Genomic DNA, 18,223 nt, shown 5'->3' with positions numbered 1-18,223 from the left:
TGTTGGTGCGATATTGCCGCCGGTGCACTGTTGTGGTGGCGATTGGCACCTGTTGTTGTTCGACCTTCAGCAACCCCACAACAGAAGGGTCCTTTGAGAGACCGGGCAAGGTAGACAGCTGTTTAGTTTCCTCCGTCTCCAAGGCAGCTACACCAAAAGCCCACTTGTAACCTTTTGGGTCCTTGAAATACCCTCTCCTGAGGTAGTCTATGCCAAGGATGCACGGAGCCTCTGGGCCAGTCACAATGGGGTGCTTTTGCCACTCATTGCCAGTTAGGCTCACTTCGGCCTCCAATACAGTTAGCTCTTGGGATCCCCCTGTCACTCCAGCAATGCTGATGGGTTCTGCCCCTATATAGTTTGATGGTATTAAGGTGCACTGTGCACCGGTGTCCACTAAAGCTTTATACTCCTGTGGGTCGGACGTGCCAGGCCATCGGATCCACGCAGTCCAGTAAGCCCGGTTATCCCTTTCCTCCACCCGGCTGGAGGCAGGGCCCCTCTGGTCTTGATCATGGCAGTCACAACTCACTTCCTGTAAATGTGAACCAGGAGTCCCTCTATTACACTTAGAAATAAAATCAGCACTTCTACTCCTCTGTCTGGGGACCTGCTCACTGGAAACTGGAGCAGCAGCTTTCCTGGAAGAGCCTCCCTGAGCGACTGTTCTTCCTTGCAGTTCATGTACTCGTGCCTGTAGGGTCGAGGTAGGCTTGCCATCCCGCCTCCTCATGTCCTCTCCGTGGTCACGCAGGTAGAACCATAGGGTGGCCCGTGGTGTGTATCCCCTTCTTTGAGCCAAAATACGCTTATTCCTAACAGCTGAGACACTGCTCTGTCGAGGTGGGGAGTAGGACAGATCTTCTTTGAGTTGCTGGACCTCTTGGGATAGCTTCTCCACAGCAGAGACGAGCGAGGAAGAGATATTTGTTTCGTAATCCCGGAGTCTATCAATCACCTCTGCCACCGTTGGTGTCTCGTCATCTTTCCAGGACATCACTGCCAATGAGTTTGCGTGCAAAGATGGTGCGCTCCGTAAAAACTTCCGCCACGTGGGTCGTGTGCACTCGGCTTCATCTGGATCTTTGGATGACCGTTGATTGTACAGGTCACCATAAATCACCTCAAACACAGCTAATTCCCTGAGATACTGGATGCCTTTCTCCATAGTTGTCCATTTTCCTGGGCGATATGTAACATCTTCTTTAAAGGGATACCTTTCCTTCACTCCAGACAGGAGTCGCCTCCAGAGGCTGAGGGCTTGTGGTTTTTTTCCAATTGCTTTGTCAACGCCCCCTTCCCCAGAAAGGGTTCCCAATTGTTTGGCTTCTTTTCCCTCTAGTTCCAGGCTACTGGCCCCATTATCCCAGCATCGGAGCAGCCAGGTGACAATGTGCTCACCTGAACGACGGCTATAATCTTTTCGCATATCTCTTAACTCGCTTAAGGACAGGGATCGGGTGGTCTCTATTTCATTTATGACTCCTCCCTCCTCTCCCCGTGACGACCCTGGTTCTTCATCATCCCGTTCTAAACGAGTTGATGTCCGCTTCCAATATTTCGTCTTGTGTATGGGGGCAACTGATACTGGTACGGGTTTATTTTCTGAGCTAGCTCCGGTACTTGTTGTGGGGGTTTGAGTGGCTGCAGTGCCTGTTGTTAGGGCTGGATTGTCTACAGTGCCAGTCACTTTGCATTTCAATCCAGAGACATTATCTTCCCCCTGGGGGCACTGAATACTGTTGAGCAGGGCTCGGTATGCATGGGCCAGACCCCAGCATGTTGCAGTTATCTGTGTCTCTCTGGAGATCCCAGCGTAACAACATACTTTCTCCAAATATTCTACTATTTTTTTAGGATTCTGCACTTGTTCGGGGGTGAAACTCCAAAACACTGGGGGTGCCCACTGCCCTAGGTATTTGCCCATGCTATCCCACATGCCCTGCCACTCGTAACTATCAAGCCTCGGGGCAGATTTCTGGGTGATATTCTTAAGTTGCTTAGTCAAAACCAAAACAACATGCCCAAAAACTAACAATAAGTGCACCTTAACCACCCAAGGATGTTGTAACAAAGGCACAGACATCATAGAACAAAGTTGCAAAGGTACTATTCTGTATTTCCTCCATATAAAATCTCTCCGAGGAGGAGGTATAATTGCTAATTGCCTCAACAAGGTGCTATCTGAAGTACAGTAAGGGTTCCAGCAAAACCCCCCAAATACCAGATAAAGCTGAAAACGAGTGTTTGTATAACAAATCTTGTAGGCAAAACGTTACTAATCACAGCAGACTAAACAAACCAACACCGATTTTTAACACCAACTGCAAAAAGGACAACATGGTGCTGTGACCAGCAGCTGTTGTTATCTCCAACCCTTGAGCCCCACGTTGGGCGCCAAAAATACTGTTGTGGTTAAGCTGGCAGCTCAGCCCCACACAGTCGCTCGCTCACTCCCCCACCGGTAGATGGGGGAGAGAATCAGAAGGGTAAAGCTCATGGGTTGGGATAAGAACAGTTTAATAATTAAAATTAAAAGAAACAACAACAGAAATGCAATGTAAAGGAGAACAACGAGAGGTGCAAAGCGGGAGGGGAGGGGAGGGGAGACAAACCGCACATACCACAGCCACCCATCGACCTGACACTGCACTACTCCTGAGCCATAAACTGCCCCCCCTCAATATACTGGTCATGGTGTCACGTGGTATGGAATGAACCTGCCATTGGCCAGTCAGGATCAGCTGCCCCCACCATGGCCCTGCCCCTCCCAGCCCCCCCCCCGCCACGCGGCAGAGCGCGGGAAGCTGGAAAGGTAGCCGACCCCCACAGTGAGGAGAATTAACCCCTTCTCAGCCAAAACCAGCACAGCGTCTCATAAATGATCTTAGTCTACTTTAATCCAGGCTGTGCAAACAAAGCCCTGCTTTGCAGGGTAGCGTGTAGGAGCAGTGAGAAGCCACCAACTCCATTTCCTAATGAAGGCAAGGTGAGAAGGAAATCGAGCTGATTGATATTGCTTCCCAGACCTCATTCAAGTGGGTTCTATGGGAAATCTCTATGTTCATTTGCTGTGGAAGAGGTAAAGTATCTTCTCAGGGAGGTCTGGATGGTATGTTCAGACCATGTGAAGCCATCTCAGTGGACAAAGATAAGCTGAGAAAGGAATCTGTCTCATGGGTCAGGGATGATGGTTACTGAAGTATGATTTTATGTGTCTTTCATTTCTGCATTTAAAATTTTGGGTTATACCTCTTAGAAAAGAGGTGCTTTGGGGACTCTTGGGATTAGAGTTAAAATAAATGTCTGGTTCAACAAACTGAAGATGGCTTCTTTGTACAACCTAATGAGCATCTGCTTGGTCATACAGCTCCTTGATTAATGTGTGTCTCTGTCACTGCAGAGAAGTCCTGCTGCCAGCACTTTCTTTTCCATAAGCAGAGGGAACAGGCTGCAGCAGTGTGAGTTGTCTACACAGAGTTGTGTCACTGGGGATGCAGGTTAAAAAAATCGTTCAGCGCTAAGTGAAGTACTTGAGCAATAAAGGGTCGTCCAGCGATGAGGGAGAAGAGCGGGGGTAATGGAAGGCAGCTTTTTCCTGCTTCTAGTCTCATTACATGATTTATCTATGCCTGTAGATTGCAATGCATTTATTTCTTAAATTCTGTCTCATTGTACCAAGAAGGAGCAGTTATATGTCTTCAGCCATTATGATTGCTGCTGCTAAGATATCCCTGCTGCTCCTTTTGGGTTCTACTTGCCTCCTATCGAAGGTGATTATCTTTTCTGATGGGCTGTTTCTCAGGTGCATGCATCTGTTCTACATTGTAGTCACACTGTTGTTGGTTTTAGCTGGGAAATCAGTCTGACAGACCAAAGAGGTATATGGAAGGTGTGGGCACTTCCCATCAAACATACGAGGAATTGGGAGCCATTGTGTAACTTCATGTTAAGCTTCTCAGGCAGGGAGCTGCCAGATTGAGGCTCTTGCTTGTTTGTTTCCCAAATTACAATAAAACGTCCCTCTCTCATTAGTAGTTTAATTACAGCCTTTTCATAGTCTGTCTTCAGTGTTGTCAAAAGTTTGAATGTACTTCATTTTGCAGCCCTATATTAAACCTCTTGTGGTAGGAGTTTTTACTGTATCAATTATACATATTATGTATAATTACCTTATACATTCATATGCTGAGATCTAAAATAGAGCATATTGTCAAACGATGCTAACAGAAGACTGATTTTTATTTTTTTTTATAATGACAGAAGCAACAAAACTGAATGCCAAGCCTCATACTTCATGGTTGTTATGGCATTTTGAGGAACGTATGCATCTCAACCCTTGCAATTTCAAAAGCGTATTTTTAAACCCTGCAATACTCCATCGCTTCGTTTCACCTCTGTAAGAATGTGCAGTACCTACCTTGTGGTGGGGAAGTGCTGAAGGAAACTTTAAATCTCAGTAATGTGAATTTGACGGATACACTGTGGAAGTGTGATGTCTCTGTCTTTTGTCAACACTGTATCTCCTGACTGGGTAATAAGTTTATTTTTCTCAGATATTTTATGACTGCTCTTGCTATATAGCAACACTATGTAATGTACCTCCTCTAAGTACTATGGGGATGTTATACTGTGTTCTTTCTCTCAGAAACTGCAGGTGTTAAACCAGAGTGACACTGAGGATGGTAATTGATTTTTATAAAATGTCCCTGTTTCCTTATCATGATGGATGTTTAATCCCTTTAATTAAAATAGGGAGCCAGCTTTAGCTGTTAAGTTACATGGTCTCCTCTCCAAAATGTTCCCTTGCTGGAAGTGGATCATGCCTAATCTGTTTGACTTTGATATCACAAAGTACACGTTATGCCAGAACAGCAGTTTATGTGGAATTAAGGACAAATTACTAAATTACCATATTATTTAAAATAAGATGATTAGTTGAAAGCACATACAGTTACATTTTAAAAAACACTTCTGGAATTCTGTCTTGTAAAAGTCTTAAGACTGATTACTTGGAGGTACATAGAGTTACCTGAAAACTTTCAAGTATTTTTAGAATTTCTGCTTTCTTTCCTTGGGGTGTCTAGCGAGGTTCCCCGTGTAGGGTAAGTCTGTCTGTAGGAGTTGAGAAAAACAAGTCCACAGGAGGACTTGCTTGTAACATCTACAGCTTAATAAATTTGTACTATCTGTAACTGATGCCACTATCAATAGGGAAGCCTTACATTTTCTAACAGTGATATGATGAGGAGATTTAAAGCAAGACATGATTGTTCCCCCGGGAGAGGATTGTAAAAGGAGCCCACTTTATTCTTGGCTAAAAGCATATACTAAAGCAGCTGCAGATACAAAGTGCTGAGGATCTCACTGCTGATTTTATTTTTCATTGTTGTCTTAGGGAGCATTGCAGCTGTCTTAGTCAGAACTCTTGTCCTATTCTCCCCCAGGATAGAAAATGTTAATCCCTGGAAAACTATCCTGGAGAAAGAAAATGACCTAATACAGTCATGGAGCTTAACTCTTCCAGCTTCTCTCCTTCATCCTTTTCAGTGCAGGATGCTGGGTCCTTATCCCCATTTCCCCCATGTGGTATTCTGCACCATCTCTCTGCTTTAACACTCTCACATATGTTGCAGTTTGTTGTGAGCTTGATGTAATCTCATTTAAAGCAGCTGGGTTTAATGTTTGATACTGAATTGTATGGCAACGGGGGGGAAGGGCACTTGTCCCTTGCATCATTTATTGCCTTCTAACTATTACATTCCCTTAGGGGGCCATCGCACAAGGCGGTTGAATTGCTGAATTGATCAGATGTGATTATAAGTCTTGATTATTGGGATCTCAGTAACCCTTGCACCCTGGAGATCCTCCGAGTTTCTTAAAGCTAGATTAGCTGGAATCGCATATGTGTTTTGCCCTTGAGGGAACTGAGGACTCTGTATTTGTTACACTATGACTTTGCATTTTGCTCCATACAGAGAGTTTTTTTCCTTAGTTTTACTTTTCCTATTTCTTGGCATTAGGCAAAATCCAGAATAAGATTCTGCAGCCTTTCCTCCCTTGATCCCCAAGGTCTGCATCAGCCTTCCACGCGAAGTGTGTGGGGTTGCCTCGCTCTTAAATGTGTGCACACATTTGCGGCTTGTGTGTTCCACTCCTGACAGCAGAGATTTATAGGCTTGTTGGGGTGGAGTGGGGGAGAAAGGAGGGGCAGGGAAGGCCATTTGGCCGTGATGGGCTCCTTGCAGCTCACAAATTTCCTTCCTGTCTCTATCCCATGTAATCTGTTTTACAGCTCTGCAGTTCTGGATGGAGAAAGAGTAGAATTTATGGTGATGGTTGATTTATAGATTAACTGCAACGCCATTTGCTCTCAGGCAGATTTGGCAAAGCAAGACCCTTTTCTGTTGATAAAAGGGACAGAGGAAGGAACAGCGATATTCATTAAAAGAAATAAAAGGAAAGTGAGATAAAGTATGGCCAGGCAGACCAGCTTTTTACTCTTCTACCTCTCCCAAAACTGTTAGGTGAAAGCTGCTTTGGAACAGGCTTTCTGTGTTGAGAACCTGTGTGCATGTTGATTTGCCCTGAGATTTGTGAAAGGAGTGATACATTGAGATGCAGAGTTGCATCCCCCTGTAATTCACTGATAAATGAGAGCAGTGCAGCGGTGAGTTATTAATACAGCCTTTCAAGCTTCATATACCGCAGTCATTAGTTAATCAATACAAATCACATTATACTTCTAATATTCAAACAAGCCTTTCTCCAGGCTCCCCTCAGGTCTGAGGGGTACTGTTTGTCCTGGAGATGTTGCTGTGGGTGAAGGATGATGTAAATCTCATTAGGGAGGGAGCACTGCTAGCTGATAGTCTGCTTTAAAAATCCAAGGGATTGGCGTATTGTCCAGAGGCTAAATCTTGGGTGACTTGAGTGGTCTTAATGTGGTTAAGTCCTCAAACCAAACTGCATTAAGAGTTATGAGCTCTAACTTGTGTTATGTGGATTATCTTCCCAATCAAATGCCTGCAATTAGAATAGTGGAGATTTTTCTTTTTAATAGGCTTAGATTTTTGTTGTGTTTTATTATGCTGTTGTAGAAAGATTATTAAAAGATAATTTTTCCGATGCAGAGGAGGCACGGTGTTCTGGGGAGGTAGGACTCGTGTGTTGCCTTCATTCACCCTCATCTAACTTTGAGAGAAAATGCCATAAAGATAAGCCAGACTCTTGGACTGATGGCATCAGCTACGGAACTTGTCTGAGGAGGGACTGTTGCTCCTTAAGAAAACAGATGAAATGACCTCAGCCAGCCAGGTGGCCACTCGTACCCTTGCGGTCTGCCTCCTCCTTTTACTCAGCTCTGTTCTATATATGCACTTCCCCTTCCAAAGTCCTATTCTGTCTGTTTCTTAGTCTTGTGTAAATCCACTGCAGAAGACGTAGTATTAGTGCGTACTTTGCTGCCATTTTAGTTTTCAGTTTGTGCTTTTTATGTCTGTCTTTGCTGGGCCTGTTTAATTAGTTTGTTGAAATGATAAACTCTTAGAGGTTGGGTTTCATCTGCGAGTTGAACCTCACCTAGCAATGTGGAGATCCTTCCGATCTATGGCTGTCTCTGTACCTTTCCATAATGATCTTGGAAGGTGGTGATGCTGATCTGTGATCACATCCTCGTTTTTACAGCAGTGTCTTCAAGTGGGCTCCTACTCCACTGACACGGTGTTTAATGTGTGTACTGCTGTTTCCACCAGCACTAATAATTCATCACAGCTCAGTAGTCTCAGTCTGGATTGAGAGAAGCATGTCTTTGATCCAAGAAGGCTCTCGCTGCAACTCATTCTTACGTTTTGAAAAGTGTCTGCTCAAAGCTCAGGCCTGATTTGAAATGAAGATCTATGGAAGTCTGACAGGATCACAGACTGGTTTTAATAACTGAGGCTTTTGAAAAATGCACTCTGCCACTGAGACAAGATGGGAGGGAGATGTGCTTCCATGCTTCATAGAACTCCTTCAGCCTGATCTGACTTGGGCCCTGTGGGAGGATGAGCTTGCAAATTCTGCCTTGGTGTGGTGCTGAAAGGAGGGGTTGGAAAGACCAGAAGGAACCAACAGTGGTACTGCAGAGCTTTGTCTTTATTCACGTTTTGTTAACACATTGGCAGAAATCAGCAGGGATTTTTTTCTTTACTCAGCAGAGAAAATTGATGTTGGGTGACGCCAAGTGCAGTACAAGTGTAGTTTAAAATAACAGAAGCCTGTAGTAATGACAGTACTTAAATAGCACTCTGCATAGTCTGAGTGCTGTGCAATTGTTAACTAGTTAACATTCTAAGTAATATATATGCTGGGTTTTTATCCACTTCATTTCTAACTGGCCAATCAATGTGACAAAGGGGATCAAGTAGAAGAAATAAAGGAAACTTTACAAACTGGCACTGATCTTTATCAAATCTTAGCTATAACACTTCGAGCTTTGATGCTGACAAGAGCATAGGCGTAGCTTCAAAGTAGCAGCTGTGGTTTGAACCAGTGCAGCTGGATGGATGAGGAGCATTAAACCTTTGGAACGCTTCCCCCCCCTTCAAAAAAGAAAAGAGTGTGCTTGTGTAGAGGCATTGCACCTCTAGCACAAGGGGCTTCCTAATCCAAAAATATCTTTATTTACTAGTGAGCAGATTTCTTTTGTTCTGCTCTAGGCAATTATCCACATTTTTTTCCAAACGCGGTAAGCAGGAGTGTGCGTGTGCCTGTGCCCAGTAAAGGAGGCAACTCTCACAGGCCAGCTGGTACAAGGTAGGAACATCTGTGATCTCCCCTGGTTACCTTTTTTTCCCTCCTTGTTTGATTTGCAGTGAGGTATTTTTTTCAGAATATAAGATCTCTGAAGCATAATCTTTGCTTTTCTTTATATGCACACAGTATCCACTACAAAAAGCAACCAGTAATTAATAGTCTGATTGCCAGTTTTGGAAAATAAATCTGATGTGAACAGGTTCTTCAAAACAAATAACAGAGAATGGCAAGGGGATGAATATTGTAGTCATTCATCTCTGTTGAATTGTACTCTAATTATCTTCTTGGCCAAACTGAGTGAATAAATGATTTAATAATGTTTTTCCCAAAACACCTTTTCTTAGTAAAATACCCCCTTCATAGTGCTCATTCACTACATGCAGAAGCAGGCTATGGGTTTATTTTGTACGTGTGGAAGGAGAGTCACTCCAATGTGATTTGTAATTCTGTGCTTTATGCCTGGCATTTGTCGCTGTGAAGCTAACTGGACTGGTACATTGATAATCTTTCCAAGAGCAGATGGTTGTTCTTATTAAGCTCTCTGTTTTAAAATAGTATTTAAAAAATGCATTTGAATTCTGGAAAAATCTCCTTTTTGTATTCATCGAGTTTTGGGTTCGTGAAACACTCTGAAAGTAGCCAATTGCTCAGTTGTTTTGTGCCAATCTTGTAGTTACGAGTTCAGGTGCACCTCTTGAAAATTCATATTGCTTTAAAAATCAGAATTTTAAAAAGCTGCTGTCTAATGTTGCTTCTTGAAACTAATACCTCTTTTAATGCTATTTCTAGCTCATGGCAACCTTAAGGGTGAAAGAGCAATACGTGATTGGCACAAGTCAGGTTTGACTTTCATCTTCCTACAGTCAATCCATAAGGATTTGATCCCCGCTCCAGAGTGACCTGAGAGATTCTGCCCATCGTTACTGGAAGACAAACGGCGAGTTTGCAGTTGCACAAGCTTTAGTTTCTTAAGGGAAGAAGGAAGTTTCTCATTTGCTTACTGCTCTGGTAGCCTTCAGAGTCGCTTGCTGTTTGTTCATATCAAACTTGGCAATGGGATTGATAATTAGGCAGCTATGCGCATGGAAAAGAGATCTACGGAGGGAGGTGGGCCCTGTGGTGCAAGTGCTGAGACTGCTTGCTGTTACCCAGGGCCTTTCTGAGCAGGTCTTGTCCTGATTTTCTTCCTCTACTGGTTCCCAAAGGATTGTATTTGAGCAGCTGTCTGCGGAGCTCATTTTAATCCGAGCTTTAGAAGACAGGTTGATTTGGTATGTTTGTGTGGCTGTAATCTTGTTCTGTCATTACCTATTCACTCCTTATTATGGCTGTTTGCACAGATACTCCCCAGCCTCTGTGTTTATCTTTCTCCCAATGTGTATTTCAATAAAAATGTCGTTATTTGAAATCATTGACTCTGCTGGTTAAAGATACTGAATTCCATCATCTATTGTCCTGTAAAATGATCCATTAAAGATAAAAGTGCAGACACTCCATAAAGGTTCTTTCCTAGGAACAAGGAGCGCTCTGATCTGCGAACGATCTTATCTCCAGAGCATGTGTTTGCATTCTTGATGTAAAGGAGCCCCAACAGAAGGGGACTGACGGGGAGGCCGGAGATTTTCCTTTCCAAACGGCGATCTTGAGAAGGGAAGCTGAATACTTACAGCAAATTCTCTGTGGGGTAACCTCAGATATTGATGAGGAGAAGAAGAAAGGGAGTTGATTTTTGTCTTTTAACAAACTGAGAGGGAGAGAGGGCTGAAGGGAGGTTAAACATGGGGGGAAGTAAAGGTGAGGAAAAGAGCTGACCATGAAAGGGAGGGAGATAACAGTCCATTCTTCCTGTTGAAATGCCTTTTTCTTCTTCGTACAGGCTGCAAAACAGCTTAAAAATAGTGTGGAAAACCTACTTTGGTTGCTCTGAGCTTTCTTTGACACTGGTAGGAGATGTAGTCTTGTAAATACTTTACCTTGTAGAAAGATCAGGCCTTCGAAGCAGGATATGAACTTTGCAAATGAGGGACTACCCTGTATGTAGTGGTGGTTCTTAATGGCTTCTATTGGGTGATAAATATTCTTGATAGACTGAGGGCTTTCTTTGGAGGCATTGCTGCCGTCATGGGGGTTAAAGATGTTGAAGGTCAGGGTTCAGATTATGCATTTATGGACACACTTTGTCTTAGAGAGATTGAAATAAAAGCTTTTTATTCTGCCTGTCATGACTGAGAGTAGGTTGGCATTTGAATCTTCAAAGGGTCAGTATTCTTGGCACAACTAAATCTGCTTTGAAGACAGATAACTAACCCCCAGCTTGACACATGGTCTTGGGCGTTTTAAATGTGCTGTTCTCTTTGTTTCTGTTCCTTATTTCAGTAATTATAGCATGTTAAGCTGTGTGGGGCCTGTTTGGCCAGACCTTGTGCAGACACTGTGAAATTAACTTTCTTACCTTCTCACATGAATCGGACTGAAGTGACATTTCTGAAGCCTTGTGGTTGAACCTCCTCCTGCCCGTGGTGCCCAATCTCTAGCAGAGAGTGGGTGCATGAGATTTAGTAATCTAATCGCTGCTTAACTGCTCTGTGCTGGCGCAAGGAGAGGGTGACATGAGATGAGGTGGAGAGGCGAGGTGTTGTCGCAGATGCACAAAAGTTTTTTGGTAGTTAAAACTGTAGCAAGAAGAGGTCTTGGAAGCTTTGGGGGGAGGATGAACTAAGGGACAGGATGGTCTGGTCCTCTGCCAAAGCTCGTGATAGCTTCAGGTGAGAACAGCTCTTAAATGGAGAGAAGCCAGAGGAGGATTGCTTTTGTTATGGATAAAGTTTTTAGTAGCTTTGAGTGGCCAAGGAGATGACAAAATGGAATTGCACCCCCTTTGAAGAAGCAGCGGTGAGGGCAGAATCTGAGCTAGGCTGGAAAGTGCCTGAAGAGCACCTGATGCTGGAAACTGTCGCTGCCATAGTGTGCTTCCCCCTTATGTCATCTCTTAATGGCTTCTAAACTGGTCCTTGTATCCCAGGATGGTCTGCCTGCTCTTTTTTACTGACACACTCATTTAATTCTTAACTCAAAAGACATTTGCTTATTTATTTTCATTGTTCCTGATAATAATTCTAAGCCATTAGAGGGGAAAATTGTATTCAAAAATGCTGTTTCACACTTTGTTTGATGATTTAGAGCGATAGAAAATAGCACATTTGCTGGCTTTTATAGTCTGATAATTATCCGCATCCATCAAGCCATTCCAGGGGAACAAACAAAACACCAAGAAAATTACACTATTAGTGACATCTTTTATGGCAAATAGGAAGGATCTTTTTTTGTGTTAAGGATGAAAAGGGGCCTGGCCAGTTAATCATTTCCCTACAGTGGTAGTTTGCTTTTGTTACCATAGGTTTATCTGACACATTTGTAGCTTTGGGGCAAATAGCTTCTGGATGCTGGTGTCTGGTAACTACAGTCAGAATCAGTTTTGAAGTACATTCAAGAACCCAGAAAACTACACGCATTTAGAGATCAGAAATGCTGGAATTAGGTTTCGTGAAACAAGTCTGGAAGTCTTTCAGGTAGAACAGCAAGTTCCATATTTCTAGAAGTGATACTTAACCCATTTCAGGGACCTGCTTTTGTTTTGGTAGAAAGAGTAGAAAAGGGTAATTTAAAAGGATCAGTATATTTCTTTCAGATTGTTGACTTCGGGGTAAGATGACATTTGAGTCATACAGCTATAACTTTTTTTTGTCTTGAGAATTTTTCTCCCTCTCTGTAAATCTTGTGTTCCTGGGCGAAGCAGCAAGACGTTATTCATGCTGTAATCCGACAAATTGCTGAGTATCAGGTTTTCAGGTTAAGTTCGGCCCTTTGTCTTGGTCAACACTGCAAGGCTGACCCTTGGAAGTACATACTTAAGGCATTAGTCTCTTGGTTTGTTTGCAAGCCCAGTTTCTTGGAAGTTTGATCTATCTTACAACAGTTGCTGGTTTAGCACTATTTACGTAACTTTGCTTTTATTGGGAACCAGGTTGAACCAGAAGGGACAGATTCTGCACTTGAAGCAGTGGCTCAAGGTCAGCTTTTTTGACACTGTTGTGTTTTCTGTTGGCTGTTGCAGATGTCTTCTCTGCAGTAGTAGTAGTCTATAAAAAGATGGTTCTTAAGCAGGGCTGTTACAGTACTTATGCTGCCACCACCTCTCCTTAATTTAGGCTGTTTGGGGCAATGGAAAATTCTTGTGCCATCCTCGCTGTGGTTAAAAGGAAGTATCTGCTCAAGGCTGGATCAAAGTTAGTCCTGCTCTACTCTTAGATTGGTTTTCTCCAGGCAGAGGGATGTCATGAAACTGCTTCTATCAATGGGGGTGAAGCAGTGGGCAGTTCTCAGTCTGGTAGTCTTGACACAGCCCAGTTCAAGATCTTTCGGGGGTAGCATAGTCTATTTTGGCCAATTGATAGAAAAGTGGTATTTTGCTTGTTCTGTGGTGTGTGTGGTTTGTTGTGAGGGGTTCCCCCCTGCTCCCTTTTCTTTCCTTGCCTTTGTGGAACGTGTCTGTGCTATGATCTGAATCGGACAGGGAAGGGAAGCAGCTTCACACGTGTTTTGATTTTTTTTTTTCCCCCCTTTTTATCTTTTTAAGATTTTGATAGGGTGGATTTTGGTATTTCTCTAGAGGGAACCTACTACATTTAGTATTTGGGCTGGGGTACTAAAGGAAAAAGAACCATGCTCTTTGAAAAATGTGTTGAAAGTGATGCATATAGGAAAGGAAATTACTGGATATGCTTTACCATCTTTACCATGAATAATCTTGTCAGTTGTCTCTGGAATTCAAGATACTTTGCTGTGGATCTGAGCCCCAGCCTGTGGGTGCAAGAGGGATGGTAACAAATTGTACTGAATGACAGTATTTTGTCGGTTCCCCCTGTCAAGGATTTTTGTCCCCAGCAAGTTCCTGGCCATTTTTCATAGTTAAAGCAGGAGGTTGGTACCATAAGGTCGGACACAAAAGCCAGCCCTTCGTGGATGTTTATATGCTCAATAACAGTACTCCTTTGATTGCAGCAATTTCTAATCTTTCCCTGTCACCCCCATTGTTATTCTACCTTGTAATCAATCATTTTATGTCTAGATTGAGCTAGCTAGCTCAATCTGTGCAACGCTCACAGAAGCCTTCTGTTTCTCTTACTGGTTTTAAATAGCAGCCCAAATACTTTCTTTATTGCCTATCTTTATGTAAATCAGTCAGATTTGTGAGTGTAACTTAAAGCAGAATTTGACCTACTTTTAATTCTCTTCTGCAGTTAATTTTTTTAATTCCTAAGAATAAATGTATAAGGATGTATAGGTTCTGCTTCCTAAAAGACTGGCCCAGACAAAAAACTTAATTTCTAAAATTGGAGTCGGCTGTTACCAAGAGGCTGGTCTGTGGTAGGGTGTTCTGATTTGTATATTATTACATATAGTTCTTTTTCGTAAGCTGGAAATTCCTCCTCTCTTGCTGTTTTCTATCCAAGCAAGTCCTTTTTCTTTGTCTCTCCATGGACCGTTCTCTAAAGCTCAGCTTGGCTTTTTGCAGTCTGCAGTTTCAGATAACACAATAACCATGTTCCAATGCATTAAACTTTTAACATCCTCAAGATTCAATTAATCTTATCTTTACAACTCCCAATTACAGGCACTAATTAAGTGAAGGTTGCATTGTAGACTGGGGATATTACATTAATCATCAGCAGCCTTGTAGCCATAAATTAGTTCTTTCCCAATCCTTCAGCATTTTTCCCAGAAGGAATGGAATGTCTCATTTCCCTGTTTTAAGGGACATTAATCCCACAAAGGAGTTTTGGATTGGGATTAGTTTTATCACATTTATGTAAGTGATGAATGGTCTTTGTAAAATGAAAGCTGCTAGCTTTGTCCCAGACAAATGAATTGTCTGATAATTATGCAATTTAAGGCACTGTCAAACTTTGGTCAGAGGATGTTGGGAGTCCATGACTGTATTTATTATTTTACAAGATTAGGTGCCACATAGTATTTTCCCTTAGATTTTTTTTTAAGAAGCCATCAGTTTAAATCGGCTTAATGTCTAAATCTTGAAGCATCCTATGTATGATTTCTGTCCTTTGTTATCCTCTCTAACCTGCCAGACCACAACAGATAAATTTTGGTTTTGTACAAAAACAATAGAGGATGTGACTTCAACCTATTTCTCCTTACATTGTAGATAAACTTTAGACTTGAAAATTGAGAAGCTGAGCAAGGGGACTGGCTGCAAGTCTTCTAAAGTCAGGTGTATTTTGAGAGATCCTATCATAAGCAGAGCAATAGTGTTTACCTGTTGTTGAGATCGTGTGGTTGCCCACGACAATATCCTGTTTTCAGCTTGTTATAATGAGACATGATGGTTTTGACATCTTCATTGGAAATAACAAAAATAATGCATTTTTTATTATTCACATTGGGCAGAAGTTATAGCTGGCAATAAACTGTCACTCTCACAAATGTAAACTTTCAAAATTCCCTGTTACAAAGCATGGTACGAGTGCTGCATTTAATTTGATGCCATATGTAAACAATGTACAAAATTCCATTGACATTATTATGTGTGTCATCATGTTAACCGTGTTTAAGTGTTTCATGGTATTTCATTATCTCGTTACAACCCGAACACCTAAAATTGTCATCGCCTGATTTTTGCTTCCCTGAATACTGAGGCAGTACAACTTCAAAGCAGTAAAGTAACTTACAACTTTTGGGAAGAAAACCAACCATTTGAAACTTTCCTGATCTCTTAAAAGTAAACATCACACACAGTACAGTTTCTGCAACTCTTAGAACTCTTTTTGCAAGTTTTTTTCCCAGTTGTTTCTAACGTGCGCGTTGCGTTAGGGCATGCACGCAGCAGTCGGCAGCGGCTGCACACACAAACGAGCTCAGTGGAAGGCTTCTGCGTCATAGAAATGAACGGTCTTTGGCTTTCCTATAACCGAGTGTATTATCTCTTTGCTTGGCAAAACCATTTTAGAAGTAGGACTCTGCTGTTTTCTAGTGATCACAGGGGAATATTGCAGTTAGGCTTGTGCGTGGCTTTGGGCAGTTGGTTGTTTTTCTAGAATTATGTTCAATACTTTGCACTTGTGGGAAAACCCCCCATTTCAGTCAAATTCTTTTGTACTCCTTTTACCCCTAATCATACAAAACTCTCTTTAACAGGCATAGAAGTTGTCCATGTACCCCTTCAATGTTGTTTTCCTCAGAAGATCCTGTTTTTTCATTCACCCTACCAAGAAAGTTATCAAATAGTTAATTGTTATTTTTTATCAGACAATACAATCAGCATAGTTTGACTACTTCAGATATTATGAGAAATATTCTACTTTTTTGAATAAAACAAAAAAGATTTGCACAGAGTTTTCTTTGGAAGAATTTATCTTTGTTCACTGTGGATATGCCAACATGCGCAGACCCTCCTTCGCACCACCTCAGCCCATCCAAAATTTCTTGCATCCTCATGGTTTTATTTTGCTGGTATCCTTCCTGCAGAAAACATGCCTGCTGTTCCCTATACTGATTTATTTCCATTTTTTTCCAGTGCTGTATCATCACTTTGCCTTCTTGGTTCTCCTACCTTGTGAATTCTGTGTTTAAAAAAATTGCAGGGAAATAACACACATCATATAACATGTCTAAGAACTTTTAGTAAAATATTGGCTTTCTTCCATGTATTGAAATTATGTGTTACCGATACCTTCCAGACTTCTAAAATTTTGGTTTAATTTCCAGACGTTAACTGTAAGTGTGCGGTGCTAAAAGTTATTACCACACCTGTTTCTAGCCTTGTTTTTCTTTCAGGTTAGTGTGTGATTTTCATTTTCTTTTTTCTTGTGCGTTAACTTCCCCTAGGTATGCCATACCTCCAGAACATGGCAAGAGATTGGAACGCCTGGCGAAAGGTAAGCTTTGCTCTTCCTCCTGTGCTTGGAAAAACACATGGGTGTGTTCTTGGTGAAGGGAGAATCCTACCCTTGATTTTTTAAATGGATTGATAAAGAATTGACATTGAACTGGCTGCTATAATTTAATCTTGCAAGAGCTGCTTGGTGAACCTGCATGGGTATAATAGCTTCAGAGTCAGAAACCCTGTCCTCTGGTCCGTGAATTTTCCTTCTAGTGCAGCTGTTTCCTCAAAGCCTCGGTTTTCTGATACACCACCACCCTAACTAAAATTGATGGAAAAAACCTTTGAATTTTGAGGCGTTGAGACCTAATGCTCCCACTTCTGGGAAATGGGTTTAACAAGAGACCCATCACGCATCTCCGTGTGTGATATGAGGTGTGTCATGGTGAGGCGAGAGCTGTTGCTCTGGTTGTATGGAGTGCAGCCTGGGGCGCCTGCCTCTTACCCCCGTATACACGTTCTGTGGGGAAAAAGGGCGGTAGAAACTACTCTTTCTTCCTACATGATAAATGTTACATATAGAGTATTAGCATTGATTACTTTCAGTGGTAAGGAGGAAGGTGCTTACAAATTCAGCAAGAATGTTCATGGAGGATAGCTAGTGGAGTTCTCATTTCCTTCTGTAATGATATGTGCTGTATTTGGTGGCTTGCCTTTTATTCCGGCCGTCTTAAAAAAACAAAACAAACCAAAAAACCCCAACAAAACAAAAAACCAAACAAAAAAAGAGTAGGGCTAGCTCAAGCGGTGGTAAACTTCCACCTCTCACCAGGCTGTCTGTAGATTTTTGGCCTTGCAAAGTGCCAGCCTCAGCTGCTGATAACCTTGTATGAGCATGTGAGTTCTTGCCTGACTCCCTGCCAAGGTCGTCGGTAGCGGCCGCCCGCCCCAGCACAAGCAGCGAGCACAGACTGCAGCATCCTGTTCTTGGCATTTCTGCCGATTTCCCGTTGGTAACGCTGGAAGCTTCAGGGAAGATGTCTGACTGCAGAAGTACATATTTTTTAATTTGTTGATGTTGCGGTTAGTTTTTGTTGCTGTTTTTGTTCACTTGCAAATGTTCTAAGTGCTGCCCAGCTAAAAAAAGCTCCTGTCCCAGAATAATTAACTCAAAATCTACGTGTTTCATCTTCAGTGAGGCATACTTTAATGATTTAAATCTGTTGTGGAAGTTAGCGAGCAGAAGCAGGCAGGAGAATCTGGAAGACTGTATTCTGAAGCAAAATATAAAAGAAGTTCTGGTATTGTTCTTCCAGAAAGTAGGCAAAGTCATAGTAATGACATTTCTTGCTGACGGTCTGACATTCTATTGACTGTTTCATACTTGAATAAAAGAGGGGAGCACATTGAAGGGACCAACTGGTTGTGCAGGATAAATGTAGAGCAAATGGGTGTAAATGGCCTAGGGCCTGGTAGCACTGTTTTCCTGTGCAGTGAGACCCGTGATCCCTAAATACAAAGAATATTGAA

At 42.3% G+C, this 18,223-nt stretch overlaps 1 protein-coding gene across 3 annotated transcripts in view; it reads left to right on the top strand.

The window, feature by feature from the left end:
• The window catches only part of KDM4B (lysine demethylase 4B), a 107,956-nt gene that overhangs the window by 26,240 nt on the left and 63,493 nt on the right, over positions 1 to 18,223 (top strand). For all 3 annotated transcript variants that reach the window (XM_075077588.1, XM_075077587.1, XM_075077589.1), the window contains one exon: positions 16,699 to 16,748. In XM_075077588.1, the coding sequence (XP_074933689.1) occupies positions 16,699 to 16,748 (50 nt within the window). The remainder of the gene's footprint in view (positions 1 to 16,698; positions 16,749 to 18,223) is intronic.

The sequence above is a fragment of the Phalacrocorax aristotelis genome, chromosome W (assembly GCF_949628215.1).
Source record: "Phalacrocorax aristotelis chromosome W, bGulAri2.1, whole genome shotgun sequence".
Lineage (NCBI taxonomy): Eukaryota > Metazoa > Chordata > Aves > Suliformes > Phalacrocoracidae > Phalacrocorax > Phalacrocorax aristotelis.
Note: the sequence above shows the minus strand (reverse complement) of the source record. Positions and strands in the feature narration are given on the sequence as shown.